The sequence below is a fragment of the Sycon ciliatum genome, chromosome 10, assembly GCF_964019385.1.
Source record: "Sycon ciliatum chromosome 10, ocSycCili1.1, whole genome shotgun sequence".
In the NCBI taxonomy this organism is placed as follows: Eukaryota; Metazoa; Porifera; class Calcarea; order Leucosolenida; family Sycettidae; genus Sycon; species Sycon ciliatum.
Genome location: NC_088652.1, coordinates 1,988,404 through 2,007,153, shown reverse-complemented (window position 1 = coordinate 2,007,153; position 18,750 = coordinate 1,988,404). Strand labels below are relative to the sequence as shown.

General features: G+C 45.6%; 1 protein-coding gene across 1 annotated transcript; it reads left to right on the top strand.

The window, feature by feature from the left end:
- The first annotated feature begins 3,192 nt into the window (after positions 1–3,192).
- On the top strand, positions 3,193–17,917 carry LOC135826218 (uncharacterized). Its single transcript, XM_065338848.1, has 6 exons — positions 3,193–3,208; positions 4,211–4,281; positions 7,768–7,906; positions 12,337–12,576; positions 16,023–16,247; positions 17,883–17,917. Exons 1-6 carry the CDS (start codon positions 3,193–3,195, stop codon positions 17,915–17,917), a joined length of 726 nt encoding a protein of 241 aa, XP_065194920.1.
- Positions 17,918–18,750: the final 833 nt, after the last annotated feature.

Here is an 18,750-nt window from a genome sequence, read left to right as displayed (position 1 = left end):
GGACAATGGTATCAAATGCTCCGCTGGAGTCTAATAGTGCGGCGGAGTATTTCCGGTCATCGAGTAGTGCACGTTTGCACATGACAACACAGGTATAGAAAACTCCGTGAGCCGTGGAGCGTCCAGGTGTAAAGCCTGCCTGACTTTCACGTACATATGGAGGTGGTAGATTGTTGTGAACGCATGGTAATGATGCGGGTCAGCACCTTGCTAACAACTGATAGGAGCATGACCGGTCTGTAACTTTTCGGTGCACCCACAGGTTTTCCTCGTTTGTATACTGGCGCCAGGAGGCCACATCTAAGGTTAGGTGGGCAATAATGGAGTTTCTTAATGGAGTTGAATAGGGTAGTCAGCCATGGAGTAATGACAGTGGAAGCCGTACGTAGCAGTGTCGCACTGATCACATCACATCCAACAGCGCCTCCGATTTTCTGGTGCATGATGGTCTTCCTAATCTCTTCGGAGGTAAATTGTTCGTCTTCTGCCGTACTGTAGGGATGTCAGCGAACGCACTGCGCAGGCCTCTGCGCATGCACTATGTCATCGATTTTTTGAACGTGATCGTGGCCTATAAAGAAAACATGGCCGCGGTCTGTTTGCACCGCTGGGAGTCGTAAAATTACTGTTCTTCTGTCCCCGCGACCATTCAAATCATACGCGATACGGAGGACCCACGTACTCACCACGTTCTCCCCGGTCGATTTCTCAGAAAGTTTGCACATCGTGAAACACCAGTATGAGAGGTATACAGGCCAATTTTCAAGGGATTGCCGTGGTTGGATCGTTCCAAAATTGGACTTGCATTTCTCGCTCGCGGCCATTTCTTGCGCGATGGAAGCGCCCTATCCTGGTGAGTAACCTGCATCGCGCTTGGTAGAGAGTTGCTGCAATCAGCTCCCTGATGTCTTCGTTGCCATTGTCAGAAGCGATGGACCATGAATTTGTTTGAGAGTCTCTGGATTCTACTTTTCCTCAGCCTAGTCAGCCATTCCGTGCATCTTCTAAGCACGATTTATTTTGCAAAAAAATGAAAGTGTTTATGAGTTCTTGTCGGCCGCGCGTAGATGGGCCAGGCTGGGCTGCGCAGTGCGTTTGCTGATATCCCAAGAGTAAGTTAGGTTGTGCCGGGCTGGTCGCTCAGGTAAAACACTGAAATACTTGCTGAATTCCTCCAAATTCCAATTTACATTTGTGACGATTTCACCACTACCATTTGCGAGTCGTACTGGTGAAGGTTTGTCAGGATATCGAAGTGCTTTTAGCTGTTTAATGGCATTAAAGTACGATCTTGTATCCGGGCGTAATTCATCCACCGCCTCCGCTTTGTGCTGCCAATATAGGTCACCTTCTTTTTTGAGTAATGCTCGGATACGGTGAAGGATCTTGTTTCTACTTTGTGTTAGTTCTTTCCGTTTATTTGGATCTTTCTCCATATGTATCCGGCTGTGTTTTTCTTTTTGTTGATTTGATAGCTCAATAACAGCAGGGCTCGTATTTCTAGCAATCCTCTTCTGTGGTTTCTTTCTTCCAAATGCCTTTTCCGCTGCTGCATAGGTAGATAGCACAAATCTCTCCCAGGTTTGGTCTATTGTGGACATATCTTCAGGCGGGGTGTTTATATCTGACAACGTGCTTGTTATGGCATTTTTGAAACTTTCAGCAGAGTCTTGTGTGGGTTCGTTGTACTTGATGAAACAGCGTCGTTGGTTACTTTAGATGTTGTACACCGCCAGAATGTCAGTCGAAAATCTGCCATAACCGGATGGTGATCGGGTCTTGTTGTGAATCCACCGTATGATCTGGCATTCACAATGCGCACTGTGTTTGATCTTCGCATAATCACAAAATCAATCATGTTTCGAACAGTTTGGCCATCCCTGTGTACGAACCCATCTGAGAACCATGTCGAACGATGCTGCATACGATGCTTGATCATAGTGTTGCATAAATGAGATTTTGCTCTTCACACAGCTCAATCAGTCTCACACCGTTCGCATTGCTTGATACGTGCTTTGAGAAACATCCCACTGCGCCTCCTGAAGCAGATCGGGCGTTCCGTAATTTTGCATTCAGGTCTCCCAATATCATAAAACCATCTCTTCTACTGACCTCCTGGGCAATACCTCGTAGTGCGGGTAGAAGTTCGCCATTTCGCAAAGGAACCCATAATGTCGCTAGGCTATCAACATTGAATCTTGTTGCTGGTCTCCGTGGACTTCCAGATCTATTACTAGGTCGAAGAAATAAACAAAATTAAACATGCGCCCATGTCAAACAAGGAAGTAGCAAATGTTTTGCTCCATAATAATTCTGATGACATCATTATGATGTCATGCCTACTCCATGCTCTCATTGTCATGTGCTCTGTGTTATGCCCTGTTAAGATGTGAATGAGAGCAGCAGTCTACCTGTTACTTTCAGTGACCTCTGTGCGGGAAAAGCGTACGATATTCACATCCGCGCAAGGAACGACAAAGGCTACGGACTAAACTCGTATACGCAGCTTGCCGTCGATGCCAGCAGATCTAATAATGGGACCTCGTCCAGTCCATCCAGCACCTCAAGCCCAACGGACACCTCGTCCAGTCCATCCAGCCCCTCGAACGAAACAGAGACCTCATCCAGTCCATCCAGCCCCTCAAACACAACGGAGAACCCGCTAACAATCCTAGGTGGAGTAGTTTGTGATGATATTGTACATGTTTCTAATCACTCACAGACCCCAGTACAGCCGTTTACACATTACACATTAGGATACCTGAACACAAACAATCAAAATATGGTCTCTTTGCTGCATACGTCATCAATCTTTCAACAAATGTTCGAGCATGGCCCATTCTCAGGCTGGAAACAGAGAAAACAAACTTTCCGGTATGGGCCATGCCCGAAACGTAGATGACGTATGCAGGAACTCTTGAGTGTTTGCGTTGAGGTATCCTAATGTGTATTGAGATGGAACATGTCAAAATTCATGTATGCATAGTAGCTGACCAAATCTGACCCCCTATCAAAAGAGACAGCGCGTTTCCATTTCAATTATATCATTAACAATCCATGCAAGGGCCTAAGAGATCTCATGAGCCTTGGTGCTGCTTGTGTGTCGGATTTCCTTCGCCACGACTTTAGTTTGACCCGTAGTACGACACAAATAATTATGTATGTAGATTAGGATCAACGCACAATAACACAATGACTGACTACAGAGGTGATCCACCTTCAGCATCTGTGGTACTTGCGCCTTCCTTGTAGAAACTGCACATGATGGTGTTCGATATCCAACTCCTCGGCCAAGTCTTACAACTAGCAGCCCAATGTTTTTGACGGTATACTGCATAATATTATAGGGATGAGCTGCAGTGGTCAACTGGAGAGTAAATCTTGCTTCTGTTGGTCTCACATGCCAACATACATTTCAGTGCAACAGCAGCACACTCGAACACAATTACTTTGACAGAGTATACAATACATTATACTGGTTAAATGCTCGCATTCAAAGACAGTAGTTGATGGGAAATGTCTCCAAGACATCAACGACGACATTACACTATTTTTCTCTTACTCATTTCAAATTGCTCACACGTTCGATACGGCTGTTGGACAGAGAGTGTACTGATAACCGCGCAGCGTATTGTCCAATGTGTGCTGGTTTGCGCAGCCTCGACTTAAGAACAATCAATTTCATACTAGAATATTTTTCCTGTCCGGATACTTGTAGAGTGCCATATGTCCTATACTGAAATTTTTCTTTGGGAAAATGGAGAGCCGAAACACTGAAATGTCCCCATCTACTCCCATACCACGTCTATCTCTTTGACGTCATAAATCCGGTCTGGGCGAGTTAAGTTTGAAAAAACATCCAACTTCTTTGTGACAAAGAGAGCCAAAAACTGAAATTTCCCCATCTACACCCATACTTTGTCTATCTCTCTGACGTCATGAATCCGGTCTGGGCATCGGTGGGCGAGTTAATGATGTCATCATGATGTCACCATATTTAGTTCAAGCTGGTATAACTCGGGAACGGCTGCTCCCATCAACCTTGGACCTGCACCATCGCTAAACTTTGTATGGTATAGTCTTGTGGCGTCTCCCCTACCCCCCCCCCCCCCCATGCCCTGAGACTATGTGCTCACGAATTTGACGTTTCTGATCATCAGGCCTTGTTCGATGCGCAATGTGATGTTTTTTGATGATGCTGTCTGAGCAGATCCACCAAGCCGACCGAAGGTGATCCACTCTGTCCGCCTAAGCTCAGCTTTAGCAGCATTCAATGTCAAGGTGGGAATATTTCGAATGACATTTTTCTTTCATGACCATGGTATAGTGTGATCCTCGTAGGTGTGCTTAGGGGATTCTGTGCTATAATAATAGAGGACATATGCTGCACTCTTTAGTCCGCAACTTCCTCGGGAAACAAAAACTTCGTGACTTTCTCACATGACTTTACAAGGAGTTATTGTGCTCAACAAAAGTGTTCTATTGGAAGAGAAACACTTCAACATGCTCAATAGACATGTGTACAATATCTACGAGGTCGATGGATGGGAATAGAGTCTCAGTCTGAGTCGCCATCGCTCGATTCATCGCGGCTGGAACCAACCAAAGTGGCAGGTCGATCGACGCGTTCTCGCATGTCACTGAGCACTTCCGCATCCCTGATTGCCATCGCTGTTACCAGTACGTGATTTACACCATTGCCTTCCCTAGCATCTAGGTGAAGACCGTGGTGGTTTGTAGTCTGGTATCGGCTTGGCTCTCGAGAATGCCCCGGAACGACGGGTACAGGCAAAGCCAAACATTTCGCATTTTCTCCGCGTTGTTGTCATCATCACGGCACAACTGCTGCGAGGAGATCTCGACTGTCCTCCTTTGGAACCAAAGAGACATTGGAGTGCAGGCTGCTGAAAAAGGCAAGCTCCTCCACTGAACGACGACTCGATTTTAAACTTTTTAGCTTTGCTTTGCTGCGCAAAGTGATGGTTGTCACTTCTTCTTTGCGTTTGGAGTTTTGACATCTTGCCGACCTGTTCTCACTGTGGCTGATGATTTTGGGGTTTGTGCAGATTTCTAAACACTAGCTGCTATCCCTTGCACACTCTTCTTGCTCCTCAGTGCCATTGCCCTGCTCTTTCTCATTCTGAACCAAAAACTCGCAGCGAAGTGCAGTGAGCAGTACTTTTGTTGGCAATGTGCCTGGCGAACCAAAATGCAAAACATCGTCGCTTCGCTTGGTTTACAGCTGGACACCTTTACCTTACGATGACTGTCGGCTTTCCAGAATGTGAATCATGTTAAGGTTCGGAAATGTCAACTGCTAGTGTTTTAGGCCGACAGAGCCACTCAGAGAGCGACAGAACAGCAGCAAAAATTACATAGCCAGCAATCGCATGTCACCACGTACATTGAAAATCAACATAATTTTGCGAATCAACCTTTTTTTCAGCATCAGTTTTCAACGAGGACGAAGCAAAGTCGGCCGAACGAAGCCTAGAGGAAGAAAATCACCCTCTCCACTTCACCATCACGATACTGACATAGATACGAGATGAAACAACTAAAAAATCCACAAGAAAACTGTACGGCCATCATCGCGCTGACTTTGGTCTGAGAATTTCTATCACGATCAAAAATGTACGAGGAGCACTCAAAAATAAGCCACAGACGTACCTTTATCGCTCTCTACTCCTTTTTCAAGGCACAAAAGTCGACTCTCCACTTTCAAACCAGGAACCAGACATACCAGTGGTCCTTTTCAGCTGCTCCACGAGCGCAGGAAAGGTTCACCAAGGGGCGCAGAGCAGCATCCATTCCAGAAAAAGAGCTAAAATACGAGTGAGACTGCATACCTGAGTACATGAGTACATGTATGAGTACATGCAGAAAATAGTCAATTTCAGCGTTTCTGCTCCAAACAGCAACTAGCTTCGACTAGAAACAAGATTACACCAAAGGATCAAACAACAACCATTTTCTGCAGTTTTTTTGCAGATGGCTTCCTTGTGCTTGGCCCAGCACGCCAAAAATCACACCTCGGAGGAGTACAAAAATTACAACTCTCAGATGTCCTCGATTGCTGGCCATGGTGAAAAAGTCACATAGTTTTGTTTCTGGAGGAAGTACTTTTGCTCGACATTCATATCCTGGAATATTCTACAGATGCCGGTGTATGGATTGCAATATGATAGTATCAACCCTATAATACAGTATGTGTCTATCCATCCTCTGTAGGCAAATGTTTTGTTCCCAGCGCATTGTTGACTGCGAGGGATAATTTACTACTTTTCTATGCTGAAGATTGTTTATGAAATAATACAAAGTATGGCGAGTTTGCAACAATCGACCAACGTCAAGATTCGAATGTCGAGCATGTTTGACAGTAATGAGCAGCTCACCGCTCACCGTGTAAAAGTATTTTCCTGTTCGCACCTTTCTCTCAAGTGAAATCGCTGCTAAACATTAAGACTTGGCAGGACTGAGCAAAGGATTAATTTACTTAGGCCACCAAAGTTAAAATTGGCGCTCATCTTCACTCTTATCTGAAGAAGAAAATGCAAATTTTGAAGCATGCCACGATCAGAAAACGCTATGTACGTGACATTTTACATGCCAGTAAGCAACTCAGCCGAAAATCCTAGAAACCCACACGTCCTCCTCGTGACTATAGTCGCTGGAGGAAGAGCTCAACATATTCGATCCGAAGAGTGGCTGCTGCGCATTTCTTATCTTGTTCAACATCTCCTCGTCTCGAATCGTGCTCACAGGCAGTCACCTGTCATGCCTGTCATCTTGCCGCACAGAAACTGAGTGAGACTGCCCGTGTGGTGGCTGCATGTGTTATCCCTGTTCGTTGCAATGATTCCTTTGTTTGAGGCGAAAAGGTAACACCACAACATGCCAGTTTTTCAAATCGCCTCTTGCACTTGTCGTACTTGCTGAGCAGCACCCAGGCTGGTGCTTGTAGTGCAGTGATAGCTTCTGCTTGATGTAGCACCTGTGCGTACTTGACCTAGCGAATGCACCAGTGACAGTGTCACACTGACTCTGGAGAAGGCGTAACTCTTTTCTGCGAGTTTCCTGCAAGTCCTTGGCACGAGAATTTCCCTCAGGAGTTGGCGTATATTTTTTATCAGCTCCATTGCCCGATCCTCTGTGAGCTTCAGAGTGTGTCCACCGGATTCATCTCGGTTTCTGGAGATTTCGACATGAGTTGTTGTTTCTTTGTCAGTGATTTGCTGGCGATATCTCTTCACTAGGCGCTTTACTTGCGGGAGCACTCCAATTCAAGCTCGCTAAGCGCTTTTCAGCTTTTCTATACCTCCCTGCAGTAAACCATCCTTGGAACCAGGCAGCTGGAAGTAGGCAAAAACTGTACTCGCCATCACTCTGATGTGTGAATATTTGTGACCTATTTTTATGGACTGGAGCTGAGGTTGCAGCATTTCATTGCGCTGACGGAAGTGTTCGTCGGTGGCAGCTCCAATCAAAAACGATTCAAACGAACCGATCATAACTTCTGTGATGGTTTGTGCTGCCATGTTGTCGGATGCAATCGTCTGGTTATGTTTGGATGATGAATCAGTGGTTCCATGCACTATGACACAGGCTGAACACAGAAAAATCAAGTGCGAAGATAAGGGCCAATTGTACGTAACTTGGCGGACCAAGTCTAAGAAGAAAAGAAGACCAAAGAGCTACAAGCTACGCTATGATATAGACATTCCTTCTGCATGTTTTTACTTCCTGTGTCCTGTGTGGTGTTTACAGGCTCCAAAGCCAGAAGATCGAGTAGCGGAAATTTATATCCAATACACCAGTGTGGAATGCAGGGGTAACAAACGATGGGACTGCAGCAGGCATAGAGTTAAAAACAGTTGCGCTCTACAGGGCTTCCTCTACTGGCAATGTAAGTACTGGGGTACCCACATGCAGTGTCTGCTCTAGGATTTCCAACCAGCTAGGTACACATGCACCTGCCATAACTGCACCCACCGTGTCAAAGACAAAGGTACGTCCAAGTGCGGCTACTGCATAAACATGTACATCAGGGATCCATCAATATTTGGGCCACGATCAGCTAAAACATGTCTTTGAGGTTTCGTAAAAAAAAAGGTGAAAAATGACGGAATTAAAAAATGTTGTCGAGCGCGTTCAAGCTGTGCTTCATTCATGAACCGGTGGCGATCATCTTCTCAAATTTTGTTCAAACACTTGTTTGGCAGCGTAGTCAAGTAATTGGTGAGCAAAGACGTGCGATCAAGAGGCCTTCAGCAATGCTGCACCGGTCTACAAGGAAGCAGGGCATAGCTTAAGGATTTCATTTAGCTCAGACAAATGTCCTTCCGTTTTGAAATCTGTCCGGACATGCCCGGATATGTTCCACAACACATTCTCAGGGTGTTTCTTCTTCTTTTTTTTTAGTAGTACTGAAGTATTATTCACAATGACTCATCATGTGGACTTATCTCACACATTACTATGCACAATTCTCCAATTTATTTGTATTAGAAACTGAACTATTTTACTGACTCTATTTCTATTTCATACATCTGCTTCGTTTATTCCTTACTCTTTTCTTTCTATCTTTTTATTTTCTTTCCCTTGTCATGTAATCACTGTCACTCACATACAAATACCGTCATAAAATATAAAACACAAATTTTTCTCCTCTTTTTCTATTTCTTGTTTTTCATGAGCTTTAGCATGTTCATTCACATTCTTCATCATTTGTGAGAACTAGACCTGGTCTAGTGAGAAGGCATTCCACTGCCTGTAATTCTGGTGAAGTAAAATAAAGTAACAACAACAACAACAACTGACGACAAATGTATGTACAAGAAAGCGTTGCAGTCAAGAATTTTGCGAACGCGATATGCTCCTGGACCTTCGAATTTGCGTCGTGCAATAGCGGCAGCACCATCGTCCATCTCGCACAGTGCCTTCGCAATTGGAGCGAATTCATTTCGAGCGGGACACTCTTGCCTGCGGAAAAGATTCACTGCTCGTTTATGCATCTCCGTTCCAGCATGATCCTCAAGTTGAACGCTGATGTTCTCAGGTTCTTGGATCCGGTTATGAAAGCCTCGCTGAAGTTTTTACAACTGCGGACTCTGAGTGAAAAATAAAAAGATGACATCTTCCTCTCAAGAGCGAACAACTGCACTGCAGTTCAACCCATCGATTCAGGTGCGAAGTCGACACCATGTGCCAAAGGTCGAAAGTGTGAATTGACTGTGGCAACCGCGTTGCTACAGGCGGATCAAGTAAATATGGTGAAGTCCACGCCTGAGGCTACGGTGTAGACGTGTTAGTTGTACGATATGCAAGTCGCAGTTGGCACGAAGCGGCCTAAGAAAGCCCAACTCTGCATAAAAAGGTCGAAAGGTCGCTGCTCTTTTTTTCCTTTTTGACCGGACACTATGTCCGGTGAAAATAAAAACGTCCAGTCAGTTGCCGAAAATGGCCGGAAAATGTCCGATGTCCGGCCGTTAATATATGCCCTGAGGAAGCACTATCAGCCAGCGGATTCCCGGCCGCACTAACATTCAACAACGGCGGCCAGGCAAAGAAGAGCCGAGAAAGAAACAGAAACATAATTTCGTACAACCCGCCATTCAGCAAATCCGTGTCTACCAGTATCGGCCAGAGGTTCCTGACGCTGGTTCGAAAGCACTTCCCGGCATCGTCACCTCTTTCTAAAATTTTCAACAAAAATACGGTCAAGGTCAGCTACTCGTGTATGCCCAACATGGCCTGCATAATCAGGGGGCACAATCAGAAAGTGCTGGCCCCGGCCGACGTGCGAAAACCAGCAGAGGAATGCAACTGTCGAGCTAAACCCTCTTGCCCTCTGGACGGCCGGTGTTTGCAGGTGGTCTATCAAGCGAACGTCACGGCCCGGAGCTCAGGTGACGAGAGGCGGTACTTCGGGCTTTGCGAGACACCGTTCAAGACGCGCTATAGCAACCACCTCGCGACTATGAGATACGAAACGTACCGCAAAAGCACGCAGCTGTCGAAGCACCTGTGGGCACTGCAAGACCAGGGTGAAGAGTACGACATCAGATGGTGCATCGTCGACAGAGCAAAGACCTACAGCAACATCTCAACAAGATGCGGCCTGTGCTTAGCGGAGAAGGTCAAAATCATCCGCGCTGACGCAGCCACGCTCCTAACAAAAAATCAGAATTAGTATCAGAATGTCGACACCAGAATAGGTTCTACCTCTCGCGCTACGGCACTGGCGTCACTCAGTCACCTGCATGCCGCCACCAGGCCCAGGCCAGGCCTGCCTGCCGTCACTGTAACTAACGTGTTACTTGACTGTCACCCCTCCTTCTCTCCCTCCTTTTCTCACCTCCCATGTAATAACCGACTTAATCCGCACCATGTCTCCCTAATAACGTATCACTTGAAATGTCACACTAATGTCGCGCTTTTGCCACCTTTGCGCGCTATGCCGCCTGCTTTTTCGCGCTTTACTGACTTTGCGCGCCCTGTTTTAGCTACCTGCCTGGGTATAAATTTGGACCCAGATGATGTACAGGTTATCAGTTGTCTGAGGATTGCCTTAGCTTTGCTATGTGCATGAAACGAAGCGTTACAACAATGACCTAGCCGGCTGTCTCTATTCTCTTCCGCCTTTGTGGTAATGCTCCATCCTTGTGGTGTTGAGCACTCTAGGCAATCTGGGAACTCTCGCTATTATGTAAGTATTGTATGCCAGGCACCTACAGGACGGAGATTGCTATCTAATATGAATCCAGAATAATCCAGATAGTCAACAATTGTGCAATTTTGAACTACTATCAGAAATTGCACAGCCGATTGTTTCTTGAATTTTCATGCATACATACACCGGTACGCAGTATGCACTCGGCTGTTTAGGGAATGCTTCAGACCATTTTGATAGCTGGATTGTCTTGCCAGTGAGTGTCTAGATCAGAGAATGAGCAGTATTGCATTCTCCATCAATATGACTTTACCTGTGCCGCGTATGTACGGACGCGTGCGGCCAGTGATGATTCACCCTGGGATGCGCCGAGCACAGTGAGCCAACCGCTGCCACTGCACCGGCTGCTATCATAGCTGATGCAGTTGCTGTGGTTGCTACTCCAGGTACTCGGCATCCTCACTGTCCATCACATGGTTTTGTCTTGAAGTAGGTAGAGCTGCTGGGGGATTCAAGCTTTACGAGGCGCCCAAGAAAAAGAAAGACCCATTCTGGATCGCGAAGTCGCATATGATTCAAGCGCTGTATAAAACGAGTTGCTGTACTCTAGTCTAGGTTGCCGTAGAACACCAGGATCATATCAAGCATGTTTTATGACATTTCTCCATTCTGAAGTCAACACTGACCAGTTATAGCGCTGCTTGCCATTGCTTGTCTGGTCTTTGTCGTCAATTGCCTAAATTGAATGAATTTTGAGAAAAAATCGCCAAAAGTCGCATATCTAAATATGGTGTTAAGTCTCGTACAATGAAATCCTACAAAATGTCTTTGGATTCAGTGCATATGTCCATGCCCAACATCTCCAATCAATTTTGGACCAGAATATGCATTTTCAAAAATTGCCATTTTTGGCCCAGTGGGAGGTGATTTTCCGGTCAGGGCTGAAAGGGTTAAAGCTAGCCTAAAATTAGGCTCGGCGAAAATGGACGACAGCACCACAGAAAATGGCTCGCAGCGCAAGGAAACTTCATTCTTCTTCCCCGAATTTTTCAAGGATGATCACTAACTGGTATGGCCAGGGGTTGCCATTTTGTATTGGCACGGAAACGGAGCAACACTGGCACCCAGTGGCCTAGCTCTGGCTAGCGGCCCTCTCAAGCCTAATTTTAGGCTTCGACAAGCCAAGAGATACACTCCATTGTGTCCACCATGCATAATAATGTACCATGCATAGTAATGTCATTACAGAGGTTTAGCAAGACGAAATTTGCATTCATGCTCGCACTCCAAGGAAAGTCGAACACGGTGAAGGAATTTGCGTTATGAGAAGGATTAGGAAACTGAATTCTCACATGCACGACGCACACACACACATGTTGTACACGATTGGACATTGTGTATAGACAGTAGAGAGTAGTAAATTTATACTCCTGACACGAATCCGGGATTTGTGTTTCGACTACATTTCCGAACGAAAAATGGTAAAGTTCGCAATCCAGTTTTGCGAACCGAAAAATGTTGACCAACTTGAAAGCAACATTCATGATGCTGAACCTCCGCATTAAGAAGTCATGGGTTCTACTTGCACAGGATCTTTCAAACATTTTGTGTCATGCTCCCTCCATGCTCTCTTTGTCATGTGCTCTGTGTTCTGCCCTGTTAAGATGTGAATGAGAGCAGCAGTCTACCTGTGATTTTGAGTCGCCTCTGTGCCGGACAAGCGTACGATATTGGAATCAGCGCAGTAAACGAACAATTCACCTTTGGACAGTGGTCGTGGCTTTACGTCAATGGAAATGTTGGTGGGATCAGGCCCAGTCCATCCAGCCCCTCAAACACAGCGGAGATCTCATCCAGTCCACCCAGTCCCTCGAACCCAACGGAGAACCCGCTAACAACCCAAGGTGGAGTAGTTTCTGATGATATTGTACATTTTCTAATCACTCACAGACCCCAGTACAGCCGTTTACACATTACACATTAGGATACCTGAACACAAACAATCAAAATATGGTCTCTTTGCTGCACACGTCGTCAACCTTTAACAAATATTCAGGCATGGCCCATTCTTAGGCTGGAAATATAGATAAAACAAACTTTTCACTCACAAAGCAACTGTTCAGTACATGGGGTAGTGGTCTACCAGAGCAATCACACTCACCACCGTAGTGGTTTTCCAGAAATGAGTAGAAGCAAAAAACCACACTCGCAGCCACATACCGGTAATAGATAAATAGCCAAAAACCATCTAAATCCATCAAAGAACCGCCAGCAAGCGGGAGAAAAGGCCGTATAATCGAGTGAAACAGCATGGCCAGTGGTGAGCATGGGTGACTGGACAGCAGGGGATCGCCTGAAAACAATGACTCCCTACATTCGTAGCCGCGACCGCTCAACCGGGCTAGAGGAAAAACACGCCTTTCGGCCAAAAAACCTTTCTATTTCATTAATTATTCCTGCGCTGCCAGGCGGACCCAAGAATAGAGACAGCAAGAAATGGTATGTAATAACCAGTTATGTCATAATCATAAGCCACACACATTGCCATAGAATATCAGGAAGAACAGCGGAAGACCCTCATGAAACTAGGGTGGGTGGGCGGGCAACTTCAACTACCACAAGGAAAAACAAAGACCACGATGTCAGGTTGAACGGAGTTGCGCAGAACAAGAGCAAACGCATGAAAATATTTGCGAGTGAAAAATACGTTTTTTGCACTCTTTCGCTACGCTCAGCCGTGAAAAAACAAAACTTTCCTATATGGGTCAAGCCCGAAAATTTGATGACGTATGCAGGAAACATACCACATCTTGAGTGTTTGCGTTGAGGTATCCTAATGGGTAATGAGATTCAAGACAAAATGTTCCATAAGCAATCGTGGCAAAACAAATCTGACTCTATCAAAAGTGGTGTCACGTTTCCTTTTCAATTACATCGTGCACAATCCAACTACCCATGCGAGGAAATTAAGAGGCGCTTGAGCATTGGTGCTGCTTTCGACTCGCGTGTCGGGTTTTCTTGGCCACCACTGTAGTTTGCGCTTATTTCGAGCCATACACATGAACAGATCGTCCCTCGATACAATGAGTGCGGTTAGTACATAAACCCGTTTAGTGAATAGAAATCTGATATCCCCTGGCAAAGCGTGGTCTATGCAACTGTTTCCAGGTCCGGTTCCGAGATAATTAGTCAGCACAAAAATTCCTTGTAGCAACCCTTGGCCCAAATCCCTGGAGTGCCAAACTCACAGTATCAGAAAATTTTGTTCAAGCAGGACCAAGGTGAAAACACACACCTGATAAAGCAATAACATGTAACACATTATATATGTGTATCCGTAGATATCTTTTGGATATTTTCAGTCGTCTAATAACGAGTTGAGTGTCAATAATTAATGTTGTATTGAGGGTACCCGATATTAAGTACGAAATGTGCTTTTTATATCTTTAGATGCCAGTACTGCTACAAAATATGTCTTGTTGTAACTTTTTCGATGGACCAGAGATTATCCACTAGTGAGGGAGGACCTAACGTGTATACACTACTAGATTAGCATGTCAACACTATAACACACTAACAAACTGCAGAGGTGATTCACCTTCAGCGTCAGTGGTACTTACACCTTCTGGTAGAAACTGCAGATGATATTGTTCGATATCCAACTCCTCGGCCAGGTCTGTCAACTACCAGCCCTATCCACTGTTGGTAGGCTGCAGAACAGTAGGAGCTGCAGTTGTGAATAGGAGAGGCAGTCTTCAGACTGTCACTGTCACATACCAATGTACATTTCAGTGCAACAGCAGCACTCTCCCAACTGAATCTCTTTGACAGAGTATACAAGACATTCTACTGGTTACCAGTATATCTTTGCATTGACCGCCAGTCTTTGATTGGAAATAGTCTCAAAGACAACGTCGACGACAGCATTACACTATTTTCATTTACGGGTTTCAAATTGCTCACACGGCTTTGATCCGGCCGTCGGATAGATTGTGTCCTGATAACCGTGCATTGTACTGTACAACGTATGCTGGTTGAGCCTTTGTCAAATTGTGTGACCGAGACAATGTCACAGAGAGCCAGTTGGATTACGCCGACATCCGTCGTCAGCTTATGACGTGGTCCTGTCCACTCACTGCCATACTTTTCCGATTTTTGCTGATTCGGGACGTGCTTTGCAGAAAATAGAGTGCTTCCATAATACTTGCAGCACACACTTACTACATTCGCAAAGTAAGGTTGTAGCAACGCTATTGTCAGGTGACCAGCAGTCCTCCAAGCAAGCATCAGGGTCTGTAGTGTTGGCAGCAGTGGGAGGCTTTGTCTGTATTCACCAGATGCGGAGCTTCTGTCTAGTCACCACACCAGCAAATGGCCGTCATAGGCACTTCATAGCCAAAATATGCAATATGGAGACCATGAGGTTGCCGGTGGCACTTGGTCACCAGATGCACCAGGCCACAGACGTGTGAGCTACGCCCCTCGTCACAGTCACTTGCTTTGCTCTCGTCATCTTCTCTTCCGTGTAGTGTGGCTCTTTTGCATATTCCAGGACAACACTGGGTCGTCATCACTGGGTCGTCCTACTCACTCTCCTCGGAGTTACTACAGTATCTACAGGGCCAGGGAGCTAGATCTACAGTCTGAGCTATACATACAGTCTGAGCTAGACCTGCAGTCTGAGCTAGACCTGCAGTCTGAGCTAGACCTGCAGTCTGAGCTAGACCTGCAGTCTGAGCTAGACCTGCAGTCTGAGCTATACATGCAGTCTGAGCTAGACCTGCAGTCTGAGCTAGACCTGCAGTCTGAGCTAGACCTGCAGTCTGAGCTAGACCTGCAGTCTGAGCTAGACCTGCAGTCTGAGCTAGACCTGCAGTCTGAGCTAGACCTGCAGTCTGAGCTAGACCTGCAGTCTGAGCTAGACCTGCAGCCTGAGCTAGACCTGCAGTCTGAGCTAGACCTGCAGCCTGAGCTAGACCTGCAGTCTGAGCTAGACCTGCAGCCTGAGCTAGACCTGCAGTCTGTGCTAGACCTACAGTCTGAGCTAGACCTGCAGTCTGAGCTAGACCTGCAGTCTGTGCTAGACCTACAGTCTGAGCTAGACCTGCAGTCTGAGCTAGACCTGCAGTCGAGGGGAGAGGGGATGATTATAGTTATGGTAGATTTCACCCTAAGGGGACGGCAATACTCCACTTCCTGAAAAAAGGTTCTGTTTGTATGGGTGAGTGCCCAACAAGATGTTACTGAATGATGTAATCATGGAATTTATGATGTTATTCTAAATTGCATTATGTCATTCCGGATTGCATCCATTACATGTATTTGTGCTTGCGTGTGGGCAACCAAACAGCAAGAAACTGGTGGACAGGACCTGGTGACAAGCTGACGGCGGATTTCGGCACTACCCAACTAGCACTCGGTGGCATGATGCTATTCAGCCTGTTCTTGATAGCAATGCTGGTCTGCCGTGCATGTCGTCTTGGGACTCGGGAGCAACGATGGGGAACTCGCCGATGTCCAAATCCTGCGACCAGATCAAGGGATTTTGATTGTGTGGTTTGGCGCCAACCCAGCGGTAAGCTTGTGCTGAACATGCAACCTTTCAATATCTTATCCACTTTGCAAACTTATCCACTCTACGATCTTATCCACTCTACATTATCTACCTTCTTCACTGGCAAGAGTTTTACTCTCGAAACAGCTATATGAAGTGATTCAGTACCATGTGTTGCTTTCCCGATGGTGTGTTCTGGCGACGCATCGAGTTCGGCTGGAAAGCGTAGTCATTGTGTGTTAGTGGATGCGAAATCTCTACAGGTCAGTCATGGTGTGTTAGTGGTTGAGAAATCTATACAGGTCAAGTCATGGTGCGTTAGTGTATAAGAAATCTATGCAGGGCTGAATACTGCTGTTCTCTTTGATAGAACTAATAAATATGTTGATATAAGATTGAATGCCAAACCCTGCAGTAGTCATCTATTTGACAGTGTTACGTCCTTGGAAACAGAGTACTTGACTGGCTTGGGATTATTTACGGCCATGTCTATTTGAAAGCCGCATCATATCTTGCAATCGCTAGGTAAGAATTATTCAGCGTGACTCAGGCAGGCTGTTGGCCTTACAGGAGCCCCAACACGAGGTGCATTTGACAACATCAAGAAATGGATTTTTTTTTTTTTTTTTTTCACGGTTCGCGTGAGACTCGGCTGGAAGCCGGGTTTTCCGCATCCGTAGGAACGCCACCACCCTTCAAGGATCAAGGCGCAAATGGATGAAAGATACATAATGGACTGAACATTTCGGGGGTCTGCTGTAATGAAACACACGTCTGTAGGTCGACCCGTAGGGTGACTACTGACTAATTGTCTTCAAGTTGAAAATCGTAAGATTTTTTAGGGGAAAGGTTGTGAGTTATTGGATACAGTGCAATGTCTATGACCGAAGGAGGTTTGTATGGCTGGATCTGGTGGCAAGCAAGTTTGTGTGTTGGCTACAGAACATCCAAACTGGCATATTTTCCACTGACTTCCAACGGGTTTAGAATGCTACTGATGCAGTTAGTTAGTCTTGCTGGCTGTGTGACATGTACAATTGTACAATTATGCAATTGTTAGCTGCCGGCTAAACGAAGTCCCCTCAAACTTCCAGAACACAGGGGGTTTGTAGTATTGAATAATTATACCAACGAAATATTTTCACAAGAAAGTAGACCAGAGAAGACTAGAACAGAACAACAACTAGAGAACCACTGGAGCATGCGCTCTTCTATACGTGAGTGGCTCTCATTACTATGGTGAAGGAGCGGGAAACCCGAATAGTGAATATTGTATGGTCGTTGAATAAATACACCTATTACACATTTAAGTATGATAGAAAGAATTCATGACTGGCTTACTCTTTTGCTTTAGTTCCAGTGATCACTGTGATCTGTGTGAGTGGGTGTATGTTTGTGAACGATTGTATGTGTCTGTGTGTGAGTGTGTGAGTGTGTTAAAACAAATGACAAACATGAGGTGCAGGTAGGGAAAGCATGCACAACCTGAATCGAGGCAGGGGTGTTGAGGTTTAGGGAGCTCCGCCGACCTAGGGTCGTCTCGACTTCATGGCAACTTAAGATGCGTGTGTTTGTGTGTGTGTACATGTGTGTACGTGTGTATATGTGTGTGTATGTATACATGTGTGTATGTGTGTTTCTCTGTTTTCTCCACAGGTGTAGAGTCTACGTGCAATGATGAGACTCAGTAAGCTCTAGCCTGTTTTATAAATCAGTTTCCCAACAAGTTCTTAATCAACTGTAGTGTCATCAGTATTGTAAAGAGTACATACGCCTCCTGCATATACAATGTACCCTCCATAATTAGAGAAGCCGACACTGAAATTTGCGAGTTTCTGAATGTGCCAAATTTGGAGTATCACCCTAAACAGACTAGAATGATTCATGGACAGTATTGATAATAATAATAATAATAATAATAATAATAAAACAGGTCGCGTAATGAAGCAGCATAACGATAGATGTGCAAAGTCATGATGCCTGGTCCGCTTCTGTCCTGGGTTCACTACCCCGTGCGTTGCAGCCGCGAGCAAAACCAGCTCAGGCTGAGAGTTCCCTCCATGATTGCTTGTCCAAAGCGCGCATTCTGAGCCCACTCAGATCAGTCATGGTCTTCAGTGGCATGTCTCTGGCAGCTGTGCTTGCCTTGACTTGACTACAGTATTGATGCTGCTTTGAAAAATGGAAAGTTCTCAATTAAAGCAGCTTTCTATGCATCAATATGCCTTTCAGGAGATCCTCGTTTATTCTCGGAACTATGTTTTTTCACCCTGAACTGAATTATTTGACTCATTGAAGTATTGCAGCTGGTTTTCAGATGACGACTGACTGCCCGTGGCAGAACACTGAGATATCTGTAGCTCTGGTTTCTGATGGTGTATCGGGCAACTGAGGAAAGTTGGGTAGATTGTCAAAGAGCGAAGTGGAAAACAGTAGGATAGTACACCCATACTTGTAATGTCCGCCCAGTCCGGGTCCGCTCACTGCCAAGTGACTTTGACGTGTCCAGAACTCTGTATCACAT

Bases quoted from the DNA above. Each gene is read 5' to 3' on its own strand.
- LOC135826218 (XM_065338848.1), top strand. The intron at 4,282-7,767 runs GTGGGAATATTT...TGGTGTTTACAG, and splicing joins TAGCAGCATTCAATGTCAAG to GCTCCAAAGCCAGAAGATCG. The intron at 16,248-17,882 runs GTAAGCTTGTGC...TTTTCTCCACAG, and splicing joins GGTTTGGCGCCAACCCAGCG to GTGTAGAGTCTACGTGCAAT.